Source organism: Corvus hawaiiensis, chromosome Z, assembly GCF_020740725.1.
Source record: "Corvus hawaiiensis isolate bCorHaw1 chromosome Z, bCorHaw1.pri.cur, whole genome shotgun sequence".
Lineage (NCBI taxonomy): Eukaryota > Metazoa > Chordata > Aves > Passeriformes > Corvidae > Corvus > Corvus hawaiiensis.
Window position 1 is genome coordinate 58,937,478 of NC_063255.1, and position 21,354 is coordinate 58,958,831.

At 41.6% G+C, this 21,354-nt stretch overlaps 2 protein-coding genes across 3 annotated transcripts in view; both read left to right on the plus strand.

Moving 5' to 3' along the window:
• Positions 1-373: 373 nt before the first annotated feature.
• FXN (frataxin) lies at positions 374-11,842 on the plus strand. The gene is made up of 5 exons (XM_048292894.1): positions 374-508; positions 2,086-2,168; positions 3,514-3,634; positions 6,990-7,087; positions 9,818-11,842. The coding sequence occupies exons 1-5, from the start codon at positions 374-376 to the stop codon at positions 9,969-9,971; spliced, it is 591 nt and encodes a 196-aa protein (XP_048148851.1). The 3' UTR covers positions 9,972-11,842.
• A 3,565-nt stretch (positions 11,843-15,407) lies between these two features.
• The window catches only part of TJP2 (tight junction protein 2), a 63,525-nt gene continuing 57,578 nt past the window's right edge, over positions 15,408-21,354 (plus strand). Inside the window, exon 1 of one of the 2 annotated variants that reach the window (XM_048292891.1) lies at positions 15,408-15,427. The gene's annotated coding sequence lies outside the window, so the exon portion shown is untranslated. Of the gene's footprint in view, positions 15,428-15,707; positions 15,835-21,354 lie in introns of those variants that run through there. The other variant, XM_048292892.1, reaches the window with a different exon arrangement.

Consider the following 21,354-nt stretch of genomic DNA (forward strand, 5'->3'; position numbering starts at 1 on the left):
CTGTTTCCTAGGGACCGCCGTGCCGAGCCGTGCTACTGCCGGGGGCAGGACACCGGGCTAAGGCTGGCGGGGAGAGCGCCGCAGCCTCGAAAGTCTCGCCGGGCGGACAGACCCTGCTGGGTTCTGATACACCTGTGCTGTCTCCGTAGCAAAGCACTTGGATTTAATTTATCCTGGCGCTACTGACGCTGGAGCCAGCAGGGGCTGGGAAGAAGAGAAAAACCCTACGCTTCCCTGCTCGCCTCTCCAGCGCGGCCGAACGAGCCTCCTTCGGCCCGGCCCCGAGCGGCCCCGGCGCTCCCCCGCGCCGCCGCGGGGGGGTGGTGGCGCCCGCCCGGCCCCGCCCCGCCACTTCCGCAGCCGCGCGGCCGCCATGTGGCGGACGGGGGCGGTGGGTGCCGTGCGCGCCGCGGGACGGGCGGCAGCGGCGGGGGCGGGGGTGCGGCGGGGCGGTGGCACCGGGGGCGCCCCGAGGGCGGGCACAGCCGCCGTCAGCAGCGGCCTCACGGTGAGCGGGGGGCGGGCGGACGGCGGGGGCGAGGCGCGGCCTGCGCGGGAGCGGGCGGGGCGGCCGTGGCGGAGCGCCGGCTGGGGCTGGTGGGCAGGGAGGGAAGGGCGGCAGCCAGGGCAGCCAGCGCCGCCGCCGGGCCTCCTCGGAAGCCGTCCCACAGCGGGGCGCGTCCTTCCTCCTTCCCTCTCTCCCGCCTGCCTTCTCCCTTTCTCCTTCCCTCCGTGCCCCGGGAGCTGCCGCACACGGGAGCTGGTGCACTCGTCTGCTGCCGCTCTCCAGGCGCAGAAGGCGGTGCTGGGGCCGCCCTCAGCCGGGTGTGCTACGCCGGGGCAGATGCCGGCTGCGTGCTGGCACCGCTGTTGCCAGCCTCCAGTCACAAACGGAGTATGGGCACACACTGATGGAATTAGAGCTGCTCAGGTTGGACAGAGCCTGAACGTGTTCTTGGTCTTGTAGCTTTTGATCTTAAGTGTGTATGAAAGAAATGCTGTAGGGTAAAGGGTACAGTCAAACATGTAGGCACCGTGGTGTATTTTGTCGGCCTGTACTGATGTTTCGCCGTTCTATCCTTTCTGCCTGTGTCGTGGTTTTGGACTAACAGGCGGCTCATCGGTAATGCCTGCGGATAGATGTCAACCACATGGAGAGAGATCGGCCTGTGTTTTGCTCTTCGATGCTTGAAGAGAAGCTGTCATAGCTCCTTTGCAAATGTCACTTGCTTTTCAACGCAGTTTGAAATTTTCTGAACATGCACGAGTACACAAAAAGTAATAATGAATGTTGTTTTACCATTAAACCGAATAGTCAGCACCAGTTAAGAAGAAAATGGAAATCATGCTATCTTCCTTTCTTGGTGGATAGCATAAGTACTTCTGCTAGTGTGTCTGACCTGGGGATTAGCTTTATTTTCATGCTTGTATTGGTTTCCCTCAACGGGGTTACCCATTTTGTTCCCCTGTCTGATACTGCCAGTGTGGCAATACAGCTGTTCCATAATTTTGATTTGCTTTTTAAAGCCTTCTTTCTTTTTCCTGCCGAGAGAAATTAGAAGTTAAATGGCTTGTTTTACAGAGAGATCTGGAATCTGAAGTGGGTTTGGCTCTTTTGTATGTAAGAAGGAGTCGGGGTTTGTGTTTATTTCGATTTAATATGTTCCTGACTTCCAGCAGAGGGACACATGTTGATAGTTCAGCATTTGAGCAGTGGATACTTAGGAAAATCTGGGCCTAAGCCATTTAATTGTCTGAAGTTACTCAGTAATTAGAGTGGTAGAACAATAGAAAAGTTAGAATAGTTCTCTATTCCTAGTTTATTCCTCTGTGAATGAAAGGGTACGGGGTTTTTTTCCATTAGCTTGTATGAGGAAGACAACGAGATTTTAGATTGTTTCAATCATCCGAGGACTAAAGCTGCATAATTCTTTCCATTTTAGCCCTGTGATATAGAATATGAACATTTTTACTTGAGCATGGAAAGGACTTGAAGGATTTGTTTAATTTGTATGATAAATGCATAGTTTGTAATTCTTGATGTTTTAACTTTAATTCCATTTTACTTGTGCTTACTTTAAACAGCAGTTACAATTTTCTTCAGATGTGAAGAGCAGGACTGTTTGGCTCATGAATTTGAGAAATGCAGGAACTCTGAGTGACACAAGGTAAAATGTATTTTGAGATACACATATGAAAATATCAGTTACGTATTTTAAAATAACTTATATGCATATTAAGACTACCAAACTAATGTAATGTTGATGTGATGTAAAGGACAGCTACAGTTTTAGCTAAAAGCATCTTGTGTGAATTTGGGAAGTTGCTTAGGAAATAACTCATGTGCCTAAACGCAGGTGTTTAGCACCATTTCACATATGCCAGAGGACATGGAATTTTTGCTTGTTCTGAGAGGATGTGACACAGTATCCGTTGGCGACTTCTCCCCTTCTGATGCAGCAGTTGGAGACACCCTAAAGGATTGTGCAGATGTCTGAAATGGCTCTTGCCTTTAAGTGCCTATAGTGCACCCTGAACCAGTACATGAATCCTGCCTGATCCAAAGGCTTTCTCCATGCCCCAAGGCATTTTTGTGGTGTCCCTCATATCAGTGACATAGAGCATATTTCAGTTACTGGATAATAAGAAAATTTTTTAAAAGATACGTTTTATATTATCAACTGATATATATTGTATATTCAGCCCATATTCACTGTTTTATTGCCATATTAGCAAAAACTGAAATTATTTCACTGAATTTTTTGTTGGTAGAGAGACCCCTCTACACACTCAGTTAAAGCTGACACTTTTATGGATGGAAAAACTTAAGTGATTTAATTGCATTTACATTTGGTTAATTAAACTGATCTAGACTTTGTTCCGCTAAAGAGGAAAAGAGAACCGGTCTCACAGGTGCTGTAAGCCTTATGTAATGACCACAAGGGTGCTTTGAGACTCTCTGGAGAAGACTGTAATTCATAAGTGTTAGTTCATAAGCACAGTTTAAATAACACCTAATTACCAGGTTGTGTGGGTAATTCCAGTTGAGAAGGCAAAGGCTATACATAAACATGGTAAGTGATGTTGACGTTTCTAAACTGCGTATGGCTACAGCAAATTTTGGAGAGTCAAATGACATACATTTCTAAATGGGAGATGCTTTTGTGTCTATTTTTAGAGTTCAAAACTAAGCAATTCTTACACAAAGTCCTTTTCTGAAAATGCCTTACTTCAAAATCTGACACTGTTTACTAAATGGGGGTTAGTATCTAAGGAAGTAAGTACATCTGCCTCAGTTAAGAGATCTCTAATAGCAATTAATTTCAAAATTTCACCTCCATTTATAAGGTGGATTGTCACCTACATCACCTTAAGAAAACTGATTACTTTTATACCATCATTTCATGGTGACTGTTTCATCCAAGGTCATGGTCTTGGTATGTTTTTTATTATAGGGAAAATGTTGTCTTCCATGATTTTCCTCCTAATTATGGACTTACATGTAATTTGTAGCTCTTTAGATGAAACCACTTACGAGAAACTGGCTGAAGAAACACTGGACTCCTTAGCAGATTTCTTTGAGGACCTGACAGATAAGCCTTTTACCCCAGAAGATTATGATGTCTCTTTAGGGGTATGTTTTAAACATTGTATTACCACTGTAATTATTGTAGGTTTTTTCCTATTATTTGGAGGAGAATTTTAAATTAGTCACCTTAGTGCTGACACTTAAAATACAGTGAGTTTTTACACCTTTATTGTATACTGATGGGGGCAACAATTCTGGTGAAAAGTAACACATACTGTTGTATGATTTGGGAATTTAAAATGTTTCACGTTTAAGAGAAAGACATAGTTCTACAGTAAATGAGCAGAAGAGGGGACAGAAACTGTTTTCTGATTTCACATTCGTCTATAAATTTTCCTAAACAGGCATAGGTATCTGGCATAGCAATCAGTTGCCTTCTGGTGAATACTAGAACAGTAGGCCTACGTGGCATAGTACATCACATGTAACTGTTAGAGCAGTTTCTTTGATTGCCCTGAAGACAGAGAAGCAGCGTTTGTGTTGACCAGGTAGCGTGGGTTTGTCCTGGCTTCACTGATGACAGCCTGTGGTGGAGAGAAGCAACAGAGGGTGCCGTGTTTGGATAGATGGTTGCAGAAGTGAGACCAGAGCATAGGTGGGGAGAAGGGCTACTGTCGTAGGAGACCTTGTATGGCTGGAGCCTTCAGTAGTCAGCCCACTCACATTCTTTTACAGGAGTGACAGAATCAGATTAAAAATATTTATTTGTGTAGGGAATTTATTAGTTTTTATATAAATTCAGTGCCTGAAGTGATTTATGTATTTCAGCCCTCGACTTGGAGAAGGGTGCAGTTTCTCTCTACACTACTGACTGCTACACAGGTCTTTCATTACTGTAGTTTTTTGAGGTCACACAATTACTGCTCCCTCTTCATGTCTTACCACAATGAGATTGCCTTCTCCTGGCACTGTCAGTTAAGTTTTTATGCTCAGGGATGTTGAATTGCATGCTTTGGGTTTCACTGTGCAAAGCACAAAACCAAAACAAAAGCCTGTAGTTTTGGACTTGCTTCTGTGTAGCTTTGTAATCATAATTGTCATTCTGTATTTCTGATAGCTAAGATATAATATATTGTCAGTAGCTTTGTGTTTAGCAAATACTATTTGTTGCTTTAATTAAGTATGTAGATAATGTGACAGCTAATTGCTTTTCTGGTAAAAAGCATTGTTTAACCGTTAGTCTTCAGTATGTTTTAGGATATCAGAACCTATTAGCCTGATCTGACTATCTTAGGAAAAAAATAGCAATGGTTGAAACTTACCTCTTTAGTATTCTTAGATGCTTCATTATGTTAATCTGATGGGTCATGTCATAATTGTTTTCTCCATCTACTGTATGGTGGATTATGTTTGACATTGACTAATGGTAATACATCTTAATTTTTACCAGTGGTCCTTTTGCTATATAGACTGTATGATGACAGTTAATAATATGCTGTCATTTCTGTTAAAAGCAGAAAGTTAAATAGGCCAAGTTTTAATTCCAAACAAACAGGGTCAGTGCTGCAGAAAGCCACAAGGTGGCGAACGTGATAAAGGTCTGTTGTGCCTGTTGTAAATTTCATTGCTTTGTGCAATTTATATCTTCATGTTCAGGAAAAAAAAAAGGCTCTTTAGAAGAATATTTTTCTTACCAGGAACTAGCAAACCAATCCAATAGTACAAAACACATACAGCAGTATTTCTCAAAATATGGTAAAAGTATCTTGCAATTTAAGTTCTTAAAAAATCAAGTTGTATTTTCTAGTATTTCAGAAGTACTGTAAAATGTATGAGGAAGTGTTTTCAACACAGCAGTAGAGGTTAAACTCTATTTACTTTGGAAGGATAGAGCAACAGTACTCTCTAACAGCTGACACGTGGTATAAATAATAGTATAAATTTTTGTTAACTCTTTGAAAACCTATTTACTTATAGTGTTTTTGTAGCATATAGCATGACACCGTGGTGAATATTTAATATGACACTAAAATCACATAGAAGAATGCTGAACCTGTATATCGTTATGCTGGCCTAATCCCCCATCCTGTTCTTATTCTGCTGTATCTCTGCAATTCTAAGACTATTGAGTTATGGAAAACTTGAAGTTCTGACAGCCAGAGAAGTAGCTTGTTCTTGTCCTTCTCTACACTGTACCAATGTCCAATAGAAATAGCTGGCAGAGCAATCTGATGGGACTTCTAAGGAGACCCTTTTATTTTTATTGTATTGATTGCAGATATAAATGCCTTAGCAAGCACAGAAACAACATGGAAACTAAGGTAAAAAATCAGATCCTGAGATTATTATTTTATGCGTGGTGGTAGCTGAGATAGGTCAGAAACCAGTAACACTGAGTTACTTTGTAGGGGAAGAGGGGAAGGAAGCTTTGAGTTGCTGCTTGTGCTACAGGGGATGTTTGCAGGCAGTAGATACTCATACATTAAAGCATTTTTCCCCACAGTGAGTGTTTGTACATAACAAACAGCTCCAGCAATGGTAGCTAGCTCTATTAGTATCTTCTGACTAAAGCATGACAAGTATGATACCCTTAAAGAATCTCTATTGTGCTGTGGGGCTTGAAGTATTTGAGATACTGCAAACTAAATAAATTATTATCTGAATCATCACATTGCGTTCTGTAGAAATGTTTCCCTTTTTAATTAGTTTCATTCAGATCATCTTTGGATTAACTCCAGTCCAAGTGTTGTTGTTTTTTCACTCTTGAAGTCAGAACAGAAAACATTTTTGTCAGTTACAAGAAATGTGAATCATGTTGTCAGTAAGAAATGTGAGCAAGAAAGAGAAAATAAATGTTCATTAGGATAATGGTCTAAAGGTGGCATAACTAAAGCAAACCCAGACCTCATGGGGTTTAGAACTGGAACTTTTTTGAGGTACAAATCAGAATTATCGAGGGAAAAAAGTGTTTATTCCCTGTTAAACTATTACAGTTACTTAAAAAAAGTCAAATCACATGGCTCAGAAATCTAGCAATGTCACATAGAACTTCTTGATTTGGAACCACACCAGTTCTGCATTGTTCATTAATAGAAAAAAGTCGTTATTGGAGGATGTTTTAATCATTGTAAAATGAATTGCTGTAGTCTGGTCCTTTCAAGATGCCACATTCAAGCTCAAGAGTATTATTTAAGTAGTGCCATTGTGAATGGCATAAACACACTAAAATCAAACTTTGACCAGAAGGTTTAAAGTCTAGATCAGACTCAAAGATATGCAGTTTGGGCTAGGTATTACTGTAAGTTTTTAATATGTAGTGATCATTCTTCCTAGCTGTTGTTTGGGAGATGGTTCGGAATGTGATACAGATATGTAAGTTTCTGCCACTGCAGATGAAGTAATTGTTGTCAAAGTAACAGGATACAATTTTTTTTATTTCTTGCTTTCTTTGTCTTTTAAGAGTGGAGTACTAACAGTTAAACTGGGTGGAGACATGGGAACATATGTAATCAATAAGCAAACACCAAACCGGCAGATTTGGCTGTCCTCACCCACTAGGTAAGTTATGTGTAAGTTTGTTACGTAATATCTGCAGACTGGGTGGAAATGTACTTCCCCTTATTTATAGCATGGCATGATCACATTATATCTTTTTCATAAGTAACCCTTCTACTCTGTATATTCTCAAAACATGATATAATCTAAATGTTCAATAATGGTTTGGTATAGAGGTTCAGGGCACACTGCAATATTACTGGCATACCTAAATTAATACAGGAAATGTGTAACAGAGAATTTTCATACACAGTTTCAGCCCAAAACCACTGTCTACAGGAATATAGCCTATTCATAGGAAATATAACCAGCAGTGATTAAAAAGAAACAAACAAAGCTTCTGTTGGAAAAAGAGCAGTGATGATGTCATGATCTAAACCTCTCTTTGTGTTTTAAACAGGGTGGCTCCTTCCCTTTTAAGCTTGTGGGATTTCCTGCTTTACATGTTTATGTATGCCCACACTGGTTGTTTTTGTCCAGCATCTGCCCTTCACAGGAGCCTTAGCTAGCTGCTTCCTCTGCCTTTTCTAATGCTGTGTTTTGATACATTCCAGGTTTTCTGATTGGTTTCAGCAGGGAGGGCAGCCAGATAAGTGGGAAAATGCTGTAGCTGTCTCCCTCCAAAATCTGTATTCTTTGCCACTATCCCTGGAAAAGAACCCAGGGAGCTGATCAGTGTTACTGGTAAAGGAACCAGTTTATAAGATTTTTGCGTCACTGACACATGGGCTTCGTATATTTCTGAAAACCAAAATTCAGATAATTCCTGTCTGTTGAGCTCTAGTTGAGCTAAGACATATGTGCTCCAGAATATGGAGTATGGAGTTCAAGAAAAAAGTTAAATTTTTCCTTTTTATAGTCCCTTAACTGCTATTACGATAAACAGTGGTATTTCCTGGAATATGATGCTGTGTGTTTGCTTACTTGCTAACTTCTGAAAAGCAACTCCAGCAAATACTGTATGATCTGGACTGACATTTTCTTAAATGCAGTATGCTGGGAAGTGAAAGAAGCCAATGTTGCTGCCAGTAATCACTTGCACTGCATGTTTTGGGGCACTTTTACAGTAAATGTTGATCTTGAGTCTTTAAGAACATATCCTGAGGGAGACAAATTTTTCAAGATGTGAGACATTTTTCTTGGAATTTTTTTGGCCTTCTATTTGATATTGAGTGTCTGTACACCTAAGTGAAAACTTTACTTAGTTGACAGTTACAAAAAAAGGGCATGAGGGGATGTGTGCAACCTGCCAGCAGTGTGATTGCAGTAATTTCATGTGGCTCCTGACTGAAAAGACTTTTCAACCTTACACGATATTTCTTGGCAATACCTTAATGTGTTACCTTAATTCTTTTCTCTTATTATTGAAAAATATATGCAGACTTTCCATGAGAAATACATTTAATCTATATTTAAATTTTTAGGCATTTTACAGAATTCACTGGATCTTTGTTTAAACAATTAATTTAAGAGTCACATTTGTACAGTATTTTGGAGATTCATAGAGCTATGAAGGCATTTCATATGCTAACCTGATCACTGATATTTACTGCATAACATTTAAAACCAGTTCAGATAACATACATATTTCTTTGTCATTGTTAAATGTTCTCTCTTAGCCTGATTTTCATGAATGACAGGATCCCATTCCATCGTTCTGTAGGTGCAGGAGAGTATAAACATACACTTGTGCCACAGAGGTGAAGTGAGAAATACTTCATAAAGTAACTGAAACACATAACCCTGATTCAAACAGTTACCACTTCTGATACAGAAAGTGATATTTCAGTGGAAGTGACTTGGGTTTGTGTTGATTAGTGGTTGGAAAGTGGTTCTTCAGTTGACTATTGTGAGTAATTCAGGATATTCAAGGTTCAGATCAGTGTTTATGCTTGCAGAGAGAGAACCTGCAGATTGTTCTTATGTGTGTATAGGATAGTCTGTTCTCTAGCAGGCTTTGCATGTTGACTGACTGAGTTCCAAGGCATATGTCCTACAAGATCGAGGGTTTATCTGTTTATCCCAGATGACCATTTCATTCCTTTCTCTTTTCTTTGCTTAGTTGATGTTAACAGCAGTGAGTACCTTTCAGTCATGTGACATGTGGAAAACTGGGTGGACACAAAGGTCTGGAATAGAACCCAGGTGTTCAAGTTTCTTTCTTGATACTTAATGTAGGCCTGGAAAAATCAAGCCAGCAACAATATTATAGCGCAGAGAAAAATAGCATTTTAGGTATAAATCTCCCACATGCCAGTAGATTTGCTTTCAGGCACTAAATTATTTTGTTGCATCTAAAATGAAATGATTTGTGCTTTGCTGTGCTTAGAATGTTTGCAGGAACTAATCAGTGGCATTAATTCAGCATTATACAAATATCTATTGTGATATTTGTGTGCAAGAAAATTATACGTGTGAGGGAAGAATGGGATAAAGGAAGAAATTGTGGGGAAATCAGTGCCAAAAGCAGGAAGGGAAAGTGCTTGAGTTCCCTGGGAGTGACTGATGTATCTTGTCACCTTTCAGATATATCTGTTTGATGGCTCCGTAGTTCCTGACATATCAGGCTTTTTCTGCTCCACTTCCTCAGACTGCCTACCAGCCGTTCCCCATGCTATCTGTTCCTTTTCCTGGGCACTCTCTGGCATACATTATACATACAGGCTTCCAGCAGTTCTCCTGAAATAATCTGTACTTACACAGTGTGTGATGTTCTGTTGTGTTTTTTTCTAGTGGGCCCAAGCGCTATGATTGGACTGGACGGAATTGGGTATATGCTCATGACAGAGTATCTCTTCATGAACTACTATCAAAAGAGTTTTCAACAGCTTTAAAAACTAAATTGGATTTGTCCTGCTTAATATATTCTGGGAAAGAAGATACTTGATTATATTCTACCTCATGGAAGTTCAAAAACTTTAACCTCAAGCCAAGCTCTTTCTTGGGCTGAAGTACCTGAGCTTAATTCTGTGGTTTTCTTTGGCATCAATATGTTGTGCAACCAAAATGAAAATAATATGTTTTTTCTCTAGTGCTCAGTCTTTGGATTTCTGTGTCGCTGTTTAAATCTGTGTCCGTGTAGTACAGGTGGTTGAGGTCGCCCATCTTGTCACTTCATTTCTTGCTTTCTTTATGCAGAAGTCATGAATTCCTAGTGTCTGTAGACTTGTTTGCATGTAAGGACTGACCCACCTGGTGACTTCTGACCAGCACACAAACACTGAACTTTTCTTGGTGAAACATTCATGCAAAACAAGAAATGCCTGTGAGTTACATTGACATAAATTGTGGTACTGTGAATGTATTGCCTCGAAATTTGTGGCTATAGTAAGTAACACATCATAGTCACATTGAACATGTCATAATGCATGTAATGACAGTTTTTTCTCTTAGTATTACAGAACTTGCTATTTTCTCCAAATTCTAAATTGTAGTTTGTTTCACCTCAGGATTTTTTTTAAGCTAAACTTTAAATTACTTGGAGATTTGTGTGGCTCTAACCATGATATGGAACTGGAAAGACTAGTATGTGAAGTTTAAGCTGTACAACAGTGTCTCTACAAACATTTCATTCTGTTACCGTGCATTTCTCTTTCTCTACCTTTTTGTTCTTCAAAGAGTAAAAATAAATACTTTTTTCTTTTGAGCTGAGCAAAATTAAGTTCATGGTAGCAAAAATTTGCACTGATTTTATTCTACTGCATCTCTTAAGTGATTTTAGATTATCTTTTTAACACCATGATACAGCAAGGCTCCCCCTGGCACCATGCTGATGCAGAAATTTTTTAGAACCAGGTATGGTTCTTGGGCTGATGAAGCTGTCTTTGTCAGGCTGTTAAATATGTGAAGGAAATAAACTATCTACTTCAGATCTTAAAACAGAAACTTTTAAAAGAAATGATGAACAGCAACACTTCAGCATTTGCACTATTATATTATTACCACTTGCAGGCTTTAACCACCTATAAAATGGAAGGACCAAGTTGTTGACTAATAAATGAGGAAGCAATTATACCATACTCTTGCAGATTGTGTGAAAATATGTTCAGAGCAAAATATTTTTCTTCTTGGTTTCTCTGATGCTATGGTTAGTTTGGCATGATTCTCTAGCTAGCTTGACAGGTAATGATTGGTTTTGTCATTGAAAAACAATAACTGTAAAGTGTTCTTGCCCAGTATTTGCATTTAGAGTATAAGCATTGTTACCTGCTATTTCTCACTACTAAACAGAGAAACATGTCACCAGAAGTAGCTCTTAGTTAATGGTGCATGCTGTTTGCATGTTTTACAATCAATATAAATTTCAGCTCTTCCAGATGAGGTAAATACAATGACTCCCAAATCTCATGAATCTTACTAAAAAATGACAGGGAGTTAAAAATAGAACATGTTTTTGCTGTTCTGAATTTAGAACACTGAAGATAATTTACAGCATATGGAAGTATGTATTTTTTATGTAGTTATTTTTGTAATATTTAGCTTGATCTCCTACAATTTCAGATAGTCATTTAAACACGTTTGTGTAGAAGTTAATGACTTGATATTTGAATCGAGAATACTTTTTCCTGGTTATGCCTTTGCCTGACCATGTGTAATTATTTTTTCCAATTGATTTTTCCAAAAATTATTTTCTTAAGTAATTTGCATGCAGTATGACCACTAACATGCATCTGATTCATATTTGGATGTTCATTCTCCATTCTCTTACATCTGGTACAAATGTTTATACCAAAATAAAGTTGCATGTAGAATTCTTAATTCATTATGTAAAGGTGTGATTTGAGAGTTTGATGATAAGGGTGAAGGCTGCAGATGTGTGCATACTTTTGAAATCTTTCTGTTTCTTAAAACACATACTGGAAAGATTCTGTCCAAATGTGGTCAGTTGAGGTGGATTTTAATAAGAGCAGTTCAGCTTTCACAGTTTACATGCCTGGCCCTTCCTCTGTAACACACTGCTGTTTATGCAAACAATTTCCTGGGTTTAGGTATCTGAGTAACAAATGGATTTAATCTTAACTGGTGAAGATAAATAGTGTCAGCAAGTTGGAATGAGTTTTATCTTGATGTACAAAATGAATCATAGGACATGACTCATTTTTTGCTTTAATACTTGCATCAAATTTTAAGTAGGGGCAAGGACTCCCATGAGCTGTCACACTCATACAATGGAGGCACAGAGCAAGCTCTGATCCTAATGTCAGACTGCCTATTGCCCCAAGACAAGTAACACTTCCGTACTATTTTTTGCTTCTGTAACTTACGGAATAAAGAGATTGTTGTATAGTTCCCCACCAGACATAATGGCAATAGTTTCTTGCTTCACCTCTCCCAAAAGTAATAGCTAAAGGACAGTCATTAAATATAGACTATGCACCAACAAGATCAATAAGAACCACTATCTTATGGGCATTACTTTTTCCCACAACACAGTTGCTCCACTGTTGGTGAAGGAGAATATGCAGAATATTTTGGAAGGATGAGTGTTGCCATTTGTAGCTTTACTGGCTGCCCAAGCTCAGCACATAACCTGGGGTGTGTTGGGTTTTTTTAGGTGTGTACAAGTTTTCACCAACTGCTAATCTGACCCTTGGTTTTTTTCTGGTTTTGGCTTATGGTCTGAAAGACCTAGTATGTCCAGCCTAGCTAAAATTCATTGTTTCCTCTGTGCCGAGGAGTTCTGTGGAAGTCTCGATTCATTCATGTAGTCAAGCCTACAGCAATTGCATGCAGTCTGCATTGGTCGCAAAATACCGCCTTTGTTTGCGAGGAGTTATGTGCCCAAGTTCTTGTCTGGTGTTTGCTCATTCATATTCTTTTCCACTTATGGTAATTTGTCAGAAAACATTACCTCTTCTTTGCAAGATTGTTCCATGTGATAAAATCATTACATTTTACGTCCTTAAAATTCCCAGTGTCTTTTGGCAGCTTCGATAAATGGGACAAAGGCCTGTTGTGAAGAGGTAGCAGAATAAGAGAAGTGGGGTTTGCAGGAAGGTTTGTGTTTGATTATTTTTAGCTTCTGGTTAGTGGTTGAACTCTGTGATTGTGCTAGCTAGCTGTGTAATATATGGGAGTCCTGGGAAGGAAGGCAGAGGCTTGCCAGAATACCTGGAAGAACATTCAAAGTAGTAAAGGAAGCATGGGAGGGGCAGAAGCAAAGGCTATCAGGAAGAGATTAACTTTGACCGACAGCTGATGTTGTTGGTTGGGCAAGGAGAGACATAGGGGAAACTGCTTCATGTTGTGGCCCTTTAGGGAATGGCCTTTTAAATTTAGTCCATACTACTATTTATAATTGTAACCAATCAAACATGTTCCAGTCCATTTTGCTATTGAGATTTTTCTTTTAATTCCTGTATAAAGATAAGAAATAAATTGTGTGGAGTTACCTCCATCTCTCTCCCAAATTGTCTTTTATGTAAATTGTACTGCTGGCAGTTGTAGAACAAAGACAAGATTCATGCCTTTTACTGAGGGAGATGGCCAGTGGAGACTGCTTTACTGGGGATAGGATAAACAGAGCTCTGAACAATTAAAGTATTCTAAACAATTCCTAATTACAAACTTTTTTTGGATTTCAGGTTAAAGAAAGATAGTTTAGATAAGAAAACAATAGATGTTTAAACCTCTCCACTCTTCTGAATTGACTTAAAAATTGTTTGTATCATGGTAATTATGCGATGTGATCAGTAAAACAATGAGTAGTTTTGCAAGCATTGCTACTTTCCAGGTGTAGGCTTTTCTACTAGCCGTCAATGTTCTCTACTGTTCTACTAAAAAAAAAATCAGTGATACATTTAATGTGTCCATAGTCTCACTCCTCTTAACAGCATTTTAGAGCCACTAACCAAGCATCCTAATGCAACTGTTACAAAAAGATTTGGAGAACTAACAGATGAAGTTTAAAACATTCATTAACGAAACAGGCACCCACCACAGTGTAAACCAAGTGACACATACCTGGAAGTAAGACTAAATTTCCATTCCTTGTGCCTTGATTCTGCCTGAATGCAATATTGTATTACATGCTCATCACAGACTTAGTCTGTAGCTGACTGAAAACATCAAGTTTGTGAATTAGCACTGAATTACTCTTTTTTTTTTTTTTGGTTTTTCTCTCTGATTTTTGCTGTTGGGGCTTTTAGACTGAAATAGGCACTTGAAGGCTAGTGTGTACACATGCATGTTAATTATTAACTATAGTACAAGCAGGCTTTTTCCATACAATATCTGAATGCAGTTTCGTATTTGCTGTAATAAAATAGATTCTTTCAGGGCCTCCTTCCAAAGTCCAGCCCCTTCATACTGTTTGCCTTCTTTATCTTACTTTCTGTATGAGACATAGTGCATGACCTGTACCTATTGAGGAAGAAATTTATCTGAATTAGAAATGCTGTGGGAATCTAGAATATTTCTCACCTGCAACTAGCAACAAACCAGAAAACTTGTAAGTAGATTTTGTTCCGCAGGCCTGATACGGGCGCTGTTTAATTTTAGAGGGGCTTGCAAGGGGTTTAGCTGTCCACCAGATAAGACAGCAGATAAGGAATTCCTGGTGACGTTTAGTGCTTTACAATGCAAAAGAAATACGACTCCAAAGAATCCTGCCGGGGCTGTTTGGCCTTGCCTTTCTCATCTCGGCTGCAGGACAGCAGTGATGCCGAAAGCTGATACCTGTGGAATGCCAGCCTGAAGTGTATTTCTCTTACGGTATGTTACAGTTTCGGGAACAGTATTGGTGTTCCGGCCTGGAAATGGAGCTACTCTGCCTTCTGCTAATCTTGTGTATTTCAGCTGAGAATGATGTGTGAACAGAGCCCTCCTGAGCTGTCAGTAAAGCGCCCGCAGCTATTCTGTGATAAAGGGCAGGGGAAAGCAGATTGAGAGGCGTACGTGGAACACTGCGCCGTGGTGTTAAAGGCTGTCTCAGAGGTCTTCCCGTTAGAAAGGTTCAGATGGGCAATGATCCCAAGTTCCAAACAAAACACTGATGTAAACGGAAAACACACCCAAGCGCTGGGTGACGGTGTGCCCCGCCAGCGGGGCTCCGCCGTGCCCGCCCGCAGGTCCGCTCTGCTGCCCGGGCCCGGCGCGGGGTGCCTCGGGCAGAGCCGGGGACCAGACCCGGGGGCAGAGCCGGGATTCCCTGCAGAGGACGGGACGGGCAGAGAAAACCCGGGGGGCGGGGCGGCCTCGCCGCGGTGACTCAGCGGCGCGGAGCACCGGGCTGCGACCGGTATTTCCTGTTCCCCTGTCGCCGCCGCGGGCGTTGGTGTGTGCGGGCGTGGGCCGGGGGAGCCGGGCGAAGGCACCCCTGCACCGAAGGGGCGGCAGCCGCAGGTGGGGACACGCCTAAGGAGTGGGCGCGCTGCCCGCCCATCCAGCCGCCAACACCCCTCCCCTGTGGTCCCTTGCCCTCCCCATCCTTCCCCTCTCCTCCCCACCTGGGGGCGAGGCCGGCACCTGCGGTGGGAGCCCGCCCCGGCGTGGCCGCGCCGCCCCTGCTCGCGCCCCGCAGGAAATCGCCCGACTCGGCGGGAGCGGCCACAGCGGACCCGGCCCTAGCCCTAGTCTCGGCCCCGGCCCCGGCCCCGGCCCCGGCCCCACACTCGGACTCGACGCCCTCGTCGCTGCCCGCTCCGGGGCGGCGGGGCAGGGCAAGGCGCAGTCGCAGGGCAAGGCGCAGTCCCAGCGCCGGAGCGCCTCTGGGACCTCTGCTCTCGCTGCCGGCCACTCTCCGCGAGCAGGCGAGTATCCCCGCGGGATATCCCCGCCCAGAACCCGCGCTCCCCGCCGCTTCCCTGCGCCCGGACAGGTGCGGTGGCCCCCGGCACCCTCTGTCCCCCGCGGCCGCTATCTCCACGTCCCGCCCCTGGGGCCGCGCTGCGGCCACGAGCTGCCCGGCTTCTCCTTCTCGTTCCTTTGTGTGCTTTGGGTTTTATCGCCCCCTCGCCTAAGCTCCTCGGGCGCGCTTTGCCGCCTTTGTCCGCGGGAGCCGGACCCGCCGTGCCCCCGCGGGGCCCTCCCGGGCCGGTCCCGCGCCCGCCGCGCACCTGGGCGGCACGAACAGCCGGGCTCGGCCGGGGATCGGCTTTTCTCTAACGGGATTAAGCGGCTCTCGGTGACTTTTTCCGTGATAAGTACTTTCCGGGAGAGTGCGATACTACGTGGAAAGTAGAAGAGATGTCACCGGCGAGTCGGGGTGTTTGTTTACCCGGGTTATTCCCCGACGGGGGGGCGGGTCCCCCGTCCAGCGCACGCCCCCGCCGTCGGAGGCTTGGGCTGCCTTTGTTGCACAGAGAATTCCTGAAATCTTTATGTTGGCACATCTCGAGTGGATTCCATCCGTGCCTTGGGCTTTGGCTAACTGGGTCAGGGGAAGTTTCAAGTTAACAGGGAACTGTGAAACAAAGGAACAGGCAGTTCCAGAAGACAAATGTTTAATTGCCCTGTAAAAGTGCCTCGGCATTGACCATGTTTGCGGTGCTGGAGCCCAGGTGCATTAGATTTTCATCCTGGAGGGTCAGGGTTGATCTACCAGTGGCATGCACTTGCTTTAGTAGAAAAGCAACTTGCCCTTATTTACCTCGTACTTGAAACCTGTTTGCATATTTTTTCCAGCATGAGAAAGTACATGCTGTTTGAACATACTTGTGTAAGAGTCATATAACCAATCAGAAAATTTTCATGCTTCCATTGTTGCTTTCTAGTAGTTATTCACTTGAAACAGAGAAAATCTCTGAATTACCTGCTCCCTAGCTTCAGCTTATAAAATTGTTTGTGTCGGTTCCCACAGCTAAGATGACACTCGAGGGCTCCAGGCCCCACAGCTGTGCTCCAGCAGAGGCTGCAAAGGTCTGCTTTGTTTTAACCTTTGGACGTAATTATCGAGGTTGCATCATTTGCAACAAAATAATTTACCTTTTCTTTTGTTCCGCAAAGTTTTATTTTAAGGATTGAGAACTGTGATTCACCTATAGTTCAGGGAAAATAAAAGAGAAGCTATATGTGCTATGACTGATAAAACTGCTTCTTTCATTTATGAAGCATTTGTTGTCTAAGGCTTTAACTATCAGCTCTTTCAAATAGTGATCCTTGTCAGGGTCCATGAAGTCCTGACATGGCAAGAATCAGGTACTGGAAGGCATAGGAAGTTTGCTTTGTGTGAATTAATACTAATTGAGAGATCATCTGCTTTAAGAGACTTTGAAATGTTTTGCATTCAGTAAGCATGTGTTTGCCACTTACACATGGTCAGTAAGATTTATATTTAGTATAACATTATCGTGAGGGCTGTCATTAGGCTTCCGAGGAAGTTTTCTGCATGTATTTGACTTTTAGGTGAGTTTACTGTTATAATTGCTTCTGGACTGTTACATGCAAACATCTTAGGCCCTAAACATTGGTTTCAAGTAGTGGCAGTGACTCCTCTTCCCTTTACAAAAGGATGTCACTGTGGACTGGAGAAACTGTGTCTAATTGTGTTTTGCTACTGCCCTGTATCACTGTCAGTAACTACTGAGGTGCTTAGTGCCACTGCGCTGGGTTTTTGTGAGACTAAAGGTGAGTGTTGGGAATTAAGCAGTGGAGTTGGGGTGATCCCAATACTTTGCATGAACTGTAATCTAAATAGAGCTCTTCAGAATGAAGCGTCAAAGTAATTAAGTGTCTGATACTTTTATGATTGCTTAATCCCCCCTTTCCTGGTTCAGTGTCCCCTAAGGACAACCAGGAAATCTTTCTTAGTGATTAAAACAATGTTTAGGCAGCAGCATGGTTTACAAATTGGGATGTGCCATACCTTTATAAAACCTATATGCTTAAAAGCATTAGAAAGTTCCTGGACCATAGTAATCCTCAAATGGGGAATGGCCTAATATTCCAGGACTACTTCAAAGCTGCATTTAACTTAGAGCAAATCTAGATGATAGCATTTGTGTGTGTGTTTTAATAGTTATCAATCTTGCCTTTCTCCAGAATTTCCTTGTAGGGTAAAGGAAATCTTGTGTTACAAGACTGTTCACTTTTAGCTGTTGAAATAACAGTACTTATGTACTCAGGGACAGAGTAACTTTTGTCATACTGTGGCTGCATCAGTTTCACCCTATTGTAGTAATTCTGGAACTGGTCATTCTAATGACAGGGGGAACAAAGCACTCACATGTTAGAACAGCTACAGATTTTTGAGATTAGAGATTTTCAAGTCTGGTTTATTTTCAAATAGGTATGAAAATTCTGGGAAACTACTGGGGAAAAAAAAAATTATTAAACTTGACAATTGATCCTTGGCATCAGTTGTAGAAAAGCTGTGGATCTTAATCCCAAATTGCAGTGGATTCCTGTGAACTTTGGAAGACTTCTCAAAAATGAGACAATCTATTTGTAATACAAGTATTTATGGTAGTTAAGTATATTGGGCATAATTTTGTCTTCTAATATATGCGTCTTGCCATAGTGAAGAAATGTTTGCAAACTGTGTGTTACCTACAAAGATTGGAGCACTGACATGGGTATGACTGGTTTTGCATGACCATGCTGGCATACACACACCAGTGCACGTCATCTTTCAGAGTCAAAGGTTCTGTCTCAGTCCCATGGCCAAGTGCGCTAAATTCATTGCAAACCTACACAGTCAAAATAGAGCTGTTCAACCACGGGCACTTTTTTCAATTATCTAAACCTATCCTCTTCCTCAGAAACAACAGCACCATGTTGGATCCCTATGTCTGCTCCCTTGAAAACTTTGCTTACTGCTTGTTCCCAGAGTTTTTGAAGCTTTCTGTTGCTCTTTAATCGTCTTTTACCAGTACTTGGGTTATCCTGGTCCCACTTCAGAAAGTAATTTTTTTTCCCTGAGTAGGTAATTTATGATTTAGAACCTGCTGCAATTATGTAGGTATTTTTGTTTGGAGTTTGGGAGGGTTGTTTGTTTGTTTGTTATTTGTGGGGTTTTTTGCTTAGTTTGGTTTGTTTGGGGTTTCTTTTGTTGTTTTGTTGGGGGGTTTGGGGTTTCGTTGTTGTTGTTTTGCTTTGTTTTGTGTCGTTTTTGGGTTTTGTTTTTGGTTGTGTTGTTTTGGGGTTTTTTTAACAGACTAAGCCAGCATTCAGCTGTAGAGAGCTGAAGTTATTTTTTACTTTAATATTACATAATTTAAACAGGTACTGACTGCAGCATAGTAATTAAACACCTTGATGCAGCAGCAAAGTACACGCAGGTCATTTAATACATTAAATTATTAATGTTTGGGTTGGATTTTAGTTGGCTTGTTATTGGGATTTTTTTGGTTTGTTTTTCTTTTAAAGCAGATTGCTTTTTGAAAGTGTATGACATTAGGGGATATTGTAACTTTCTGTTTCAAATGAGAATGCAGACTGTGTCAGCTCCTTTCAGTTCAGTGTAAGATGGCCCTTGCATTTGTGAATGTATTTAGGATGTTTATGATCCAAACTTAGTAATAAGTAATAACAGAGTGAGCTGTGGGAGCTCTGGTTTGATATCTGGTATAGCATCTGCCCTGGTGTGTATTCCTCAGCTGCAGGCTTTGTTTTTAGGAAACATGAGCTACCCAAGTCTTCCTGAATTTAGGTCAGCATTGTCATTGTCTGATTGTCGGAACCTCAGATAACCATGGCTGCTAATCTAGGAAGAAAACGAAACTCATTAGTGCTCTCTTTTCACATGAATGTCTGTGAAAACGACAGACAAAAATACTGCCTGATACAATAGTAGGGTCAATCAGAAGTGTGGGAGGCAAAATATAAAGCCCTTTTGTTCTGTGGTTTTTTTTTTTCCAATGCCTGCTCCCTTTTCATGCTTTTGTCTCTGCTTTTGTTTTGTACCAGCAATCTAGAACTGCTTTTGAGAAATTTCTTCTTATTTCTTAAAGGTGTGCAATTATTTGGGGTGTGGTTTATATACATGTGAAGTGTCAAGTTTAGGATGTCTAGTTAGACGTGGGTATGTTTTCACTGACTCAGGCATGAGTTCACATATATTGGGCCACTGTGGCTTTTTCGTAAGACTGGCTCAATGATACCTCTCCCAAAAGCATTGTGTTGTTATAACCTCTGTTGTATCAAACTAATTTTTTAACATCCACGTTGTATTGATAAACTGAGCCTGAGCTTAACAATGCAGCCTTATCATAGCCAAGATTTCACATGTTGATTCAAGCTATTTGTTATTTGCTTTGCCTCATTAATTTTTGGTTGAGTTTTTTTAAGGCTTTAGAGAAAACCCATAAATCTCTCCTGCACGTCACTCTTAACAGCAAGGCTGTCTGTAGTCTGGCTTGCACTCTCTATTCTAACATCTGCTTCATCATCTAGCTCTGCTTAATAGCCAGCAGATTTGACTACTGGTGTCTCTAGCCTCCTTAGCACAACTTTGTATAAGCTGATTCTGAGAATCGCCAGGAACATATGGACTATTCAGGGAAGGGACGATCTCTAAGGAGGGGCCAAAAGCAACTGCAATCCCTGAAGCTGTGAGAAAGAAGTTTCCAGGTCCTCCTCTCTCTTTTCATTCCCACCTCCCACACTCCCAGTCTGATCCTTGATGCTCCTCTACCTTAAGATTTTTTAACAGATCAGGCTTTACATATGTGCTGGTTGTGGTGCAAACAAAACACATGCGTGTTCTGGAAGTTAACAATTGACTGCCACAGTTATTCTTATCACTTGAGCAAAAGCATGCACGAAGAGATGCTTGTTTCTTTGCTCTCTTACTAGAAGGATTCTTTGATCTGTAGCTATTACACAGATTTTTGTTGAAAGAGGAGAAAGAACAAGATTTTGTTTTTTTCACAAGATGGAAAGTAATTTGTGGCTGCATTGGGCAATGGTTGTCTCTTTTTTAGTTGGGTCTGAAGTGACTGAAGATGTGATCATGCTTCTGTCATCAGTTTACATGAAGTATGCTCTACATCTAATTAAGAGTGTATGACTGTTTTCATCTGTCGAGGATTAGAGCAAAGGAAGCTTTCGCTTTGATCTCGTAAATGTTTCTTTAATGGAGAAAAAAGCTCTGTCATTCTTTCCCCATTCTCAGAAATACATTGTACTTTCTGAGGCATCACATGTATGTTCCCAGTTAGGAAAATTGCACTGCTTTCTTTCCAATAAAACTTGGTTTCTGTTCTCCTGAAAAAACACAAAGACAGAAAAAGTGGAGTGGATGATAATTCTCCAGCAGGAAACAATGGATGAAGGTATGTTTTAGACTTTTTGTTGGCTCTACAAAAGCCGTCCTTCACTAACAATGCGTG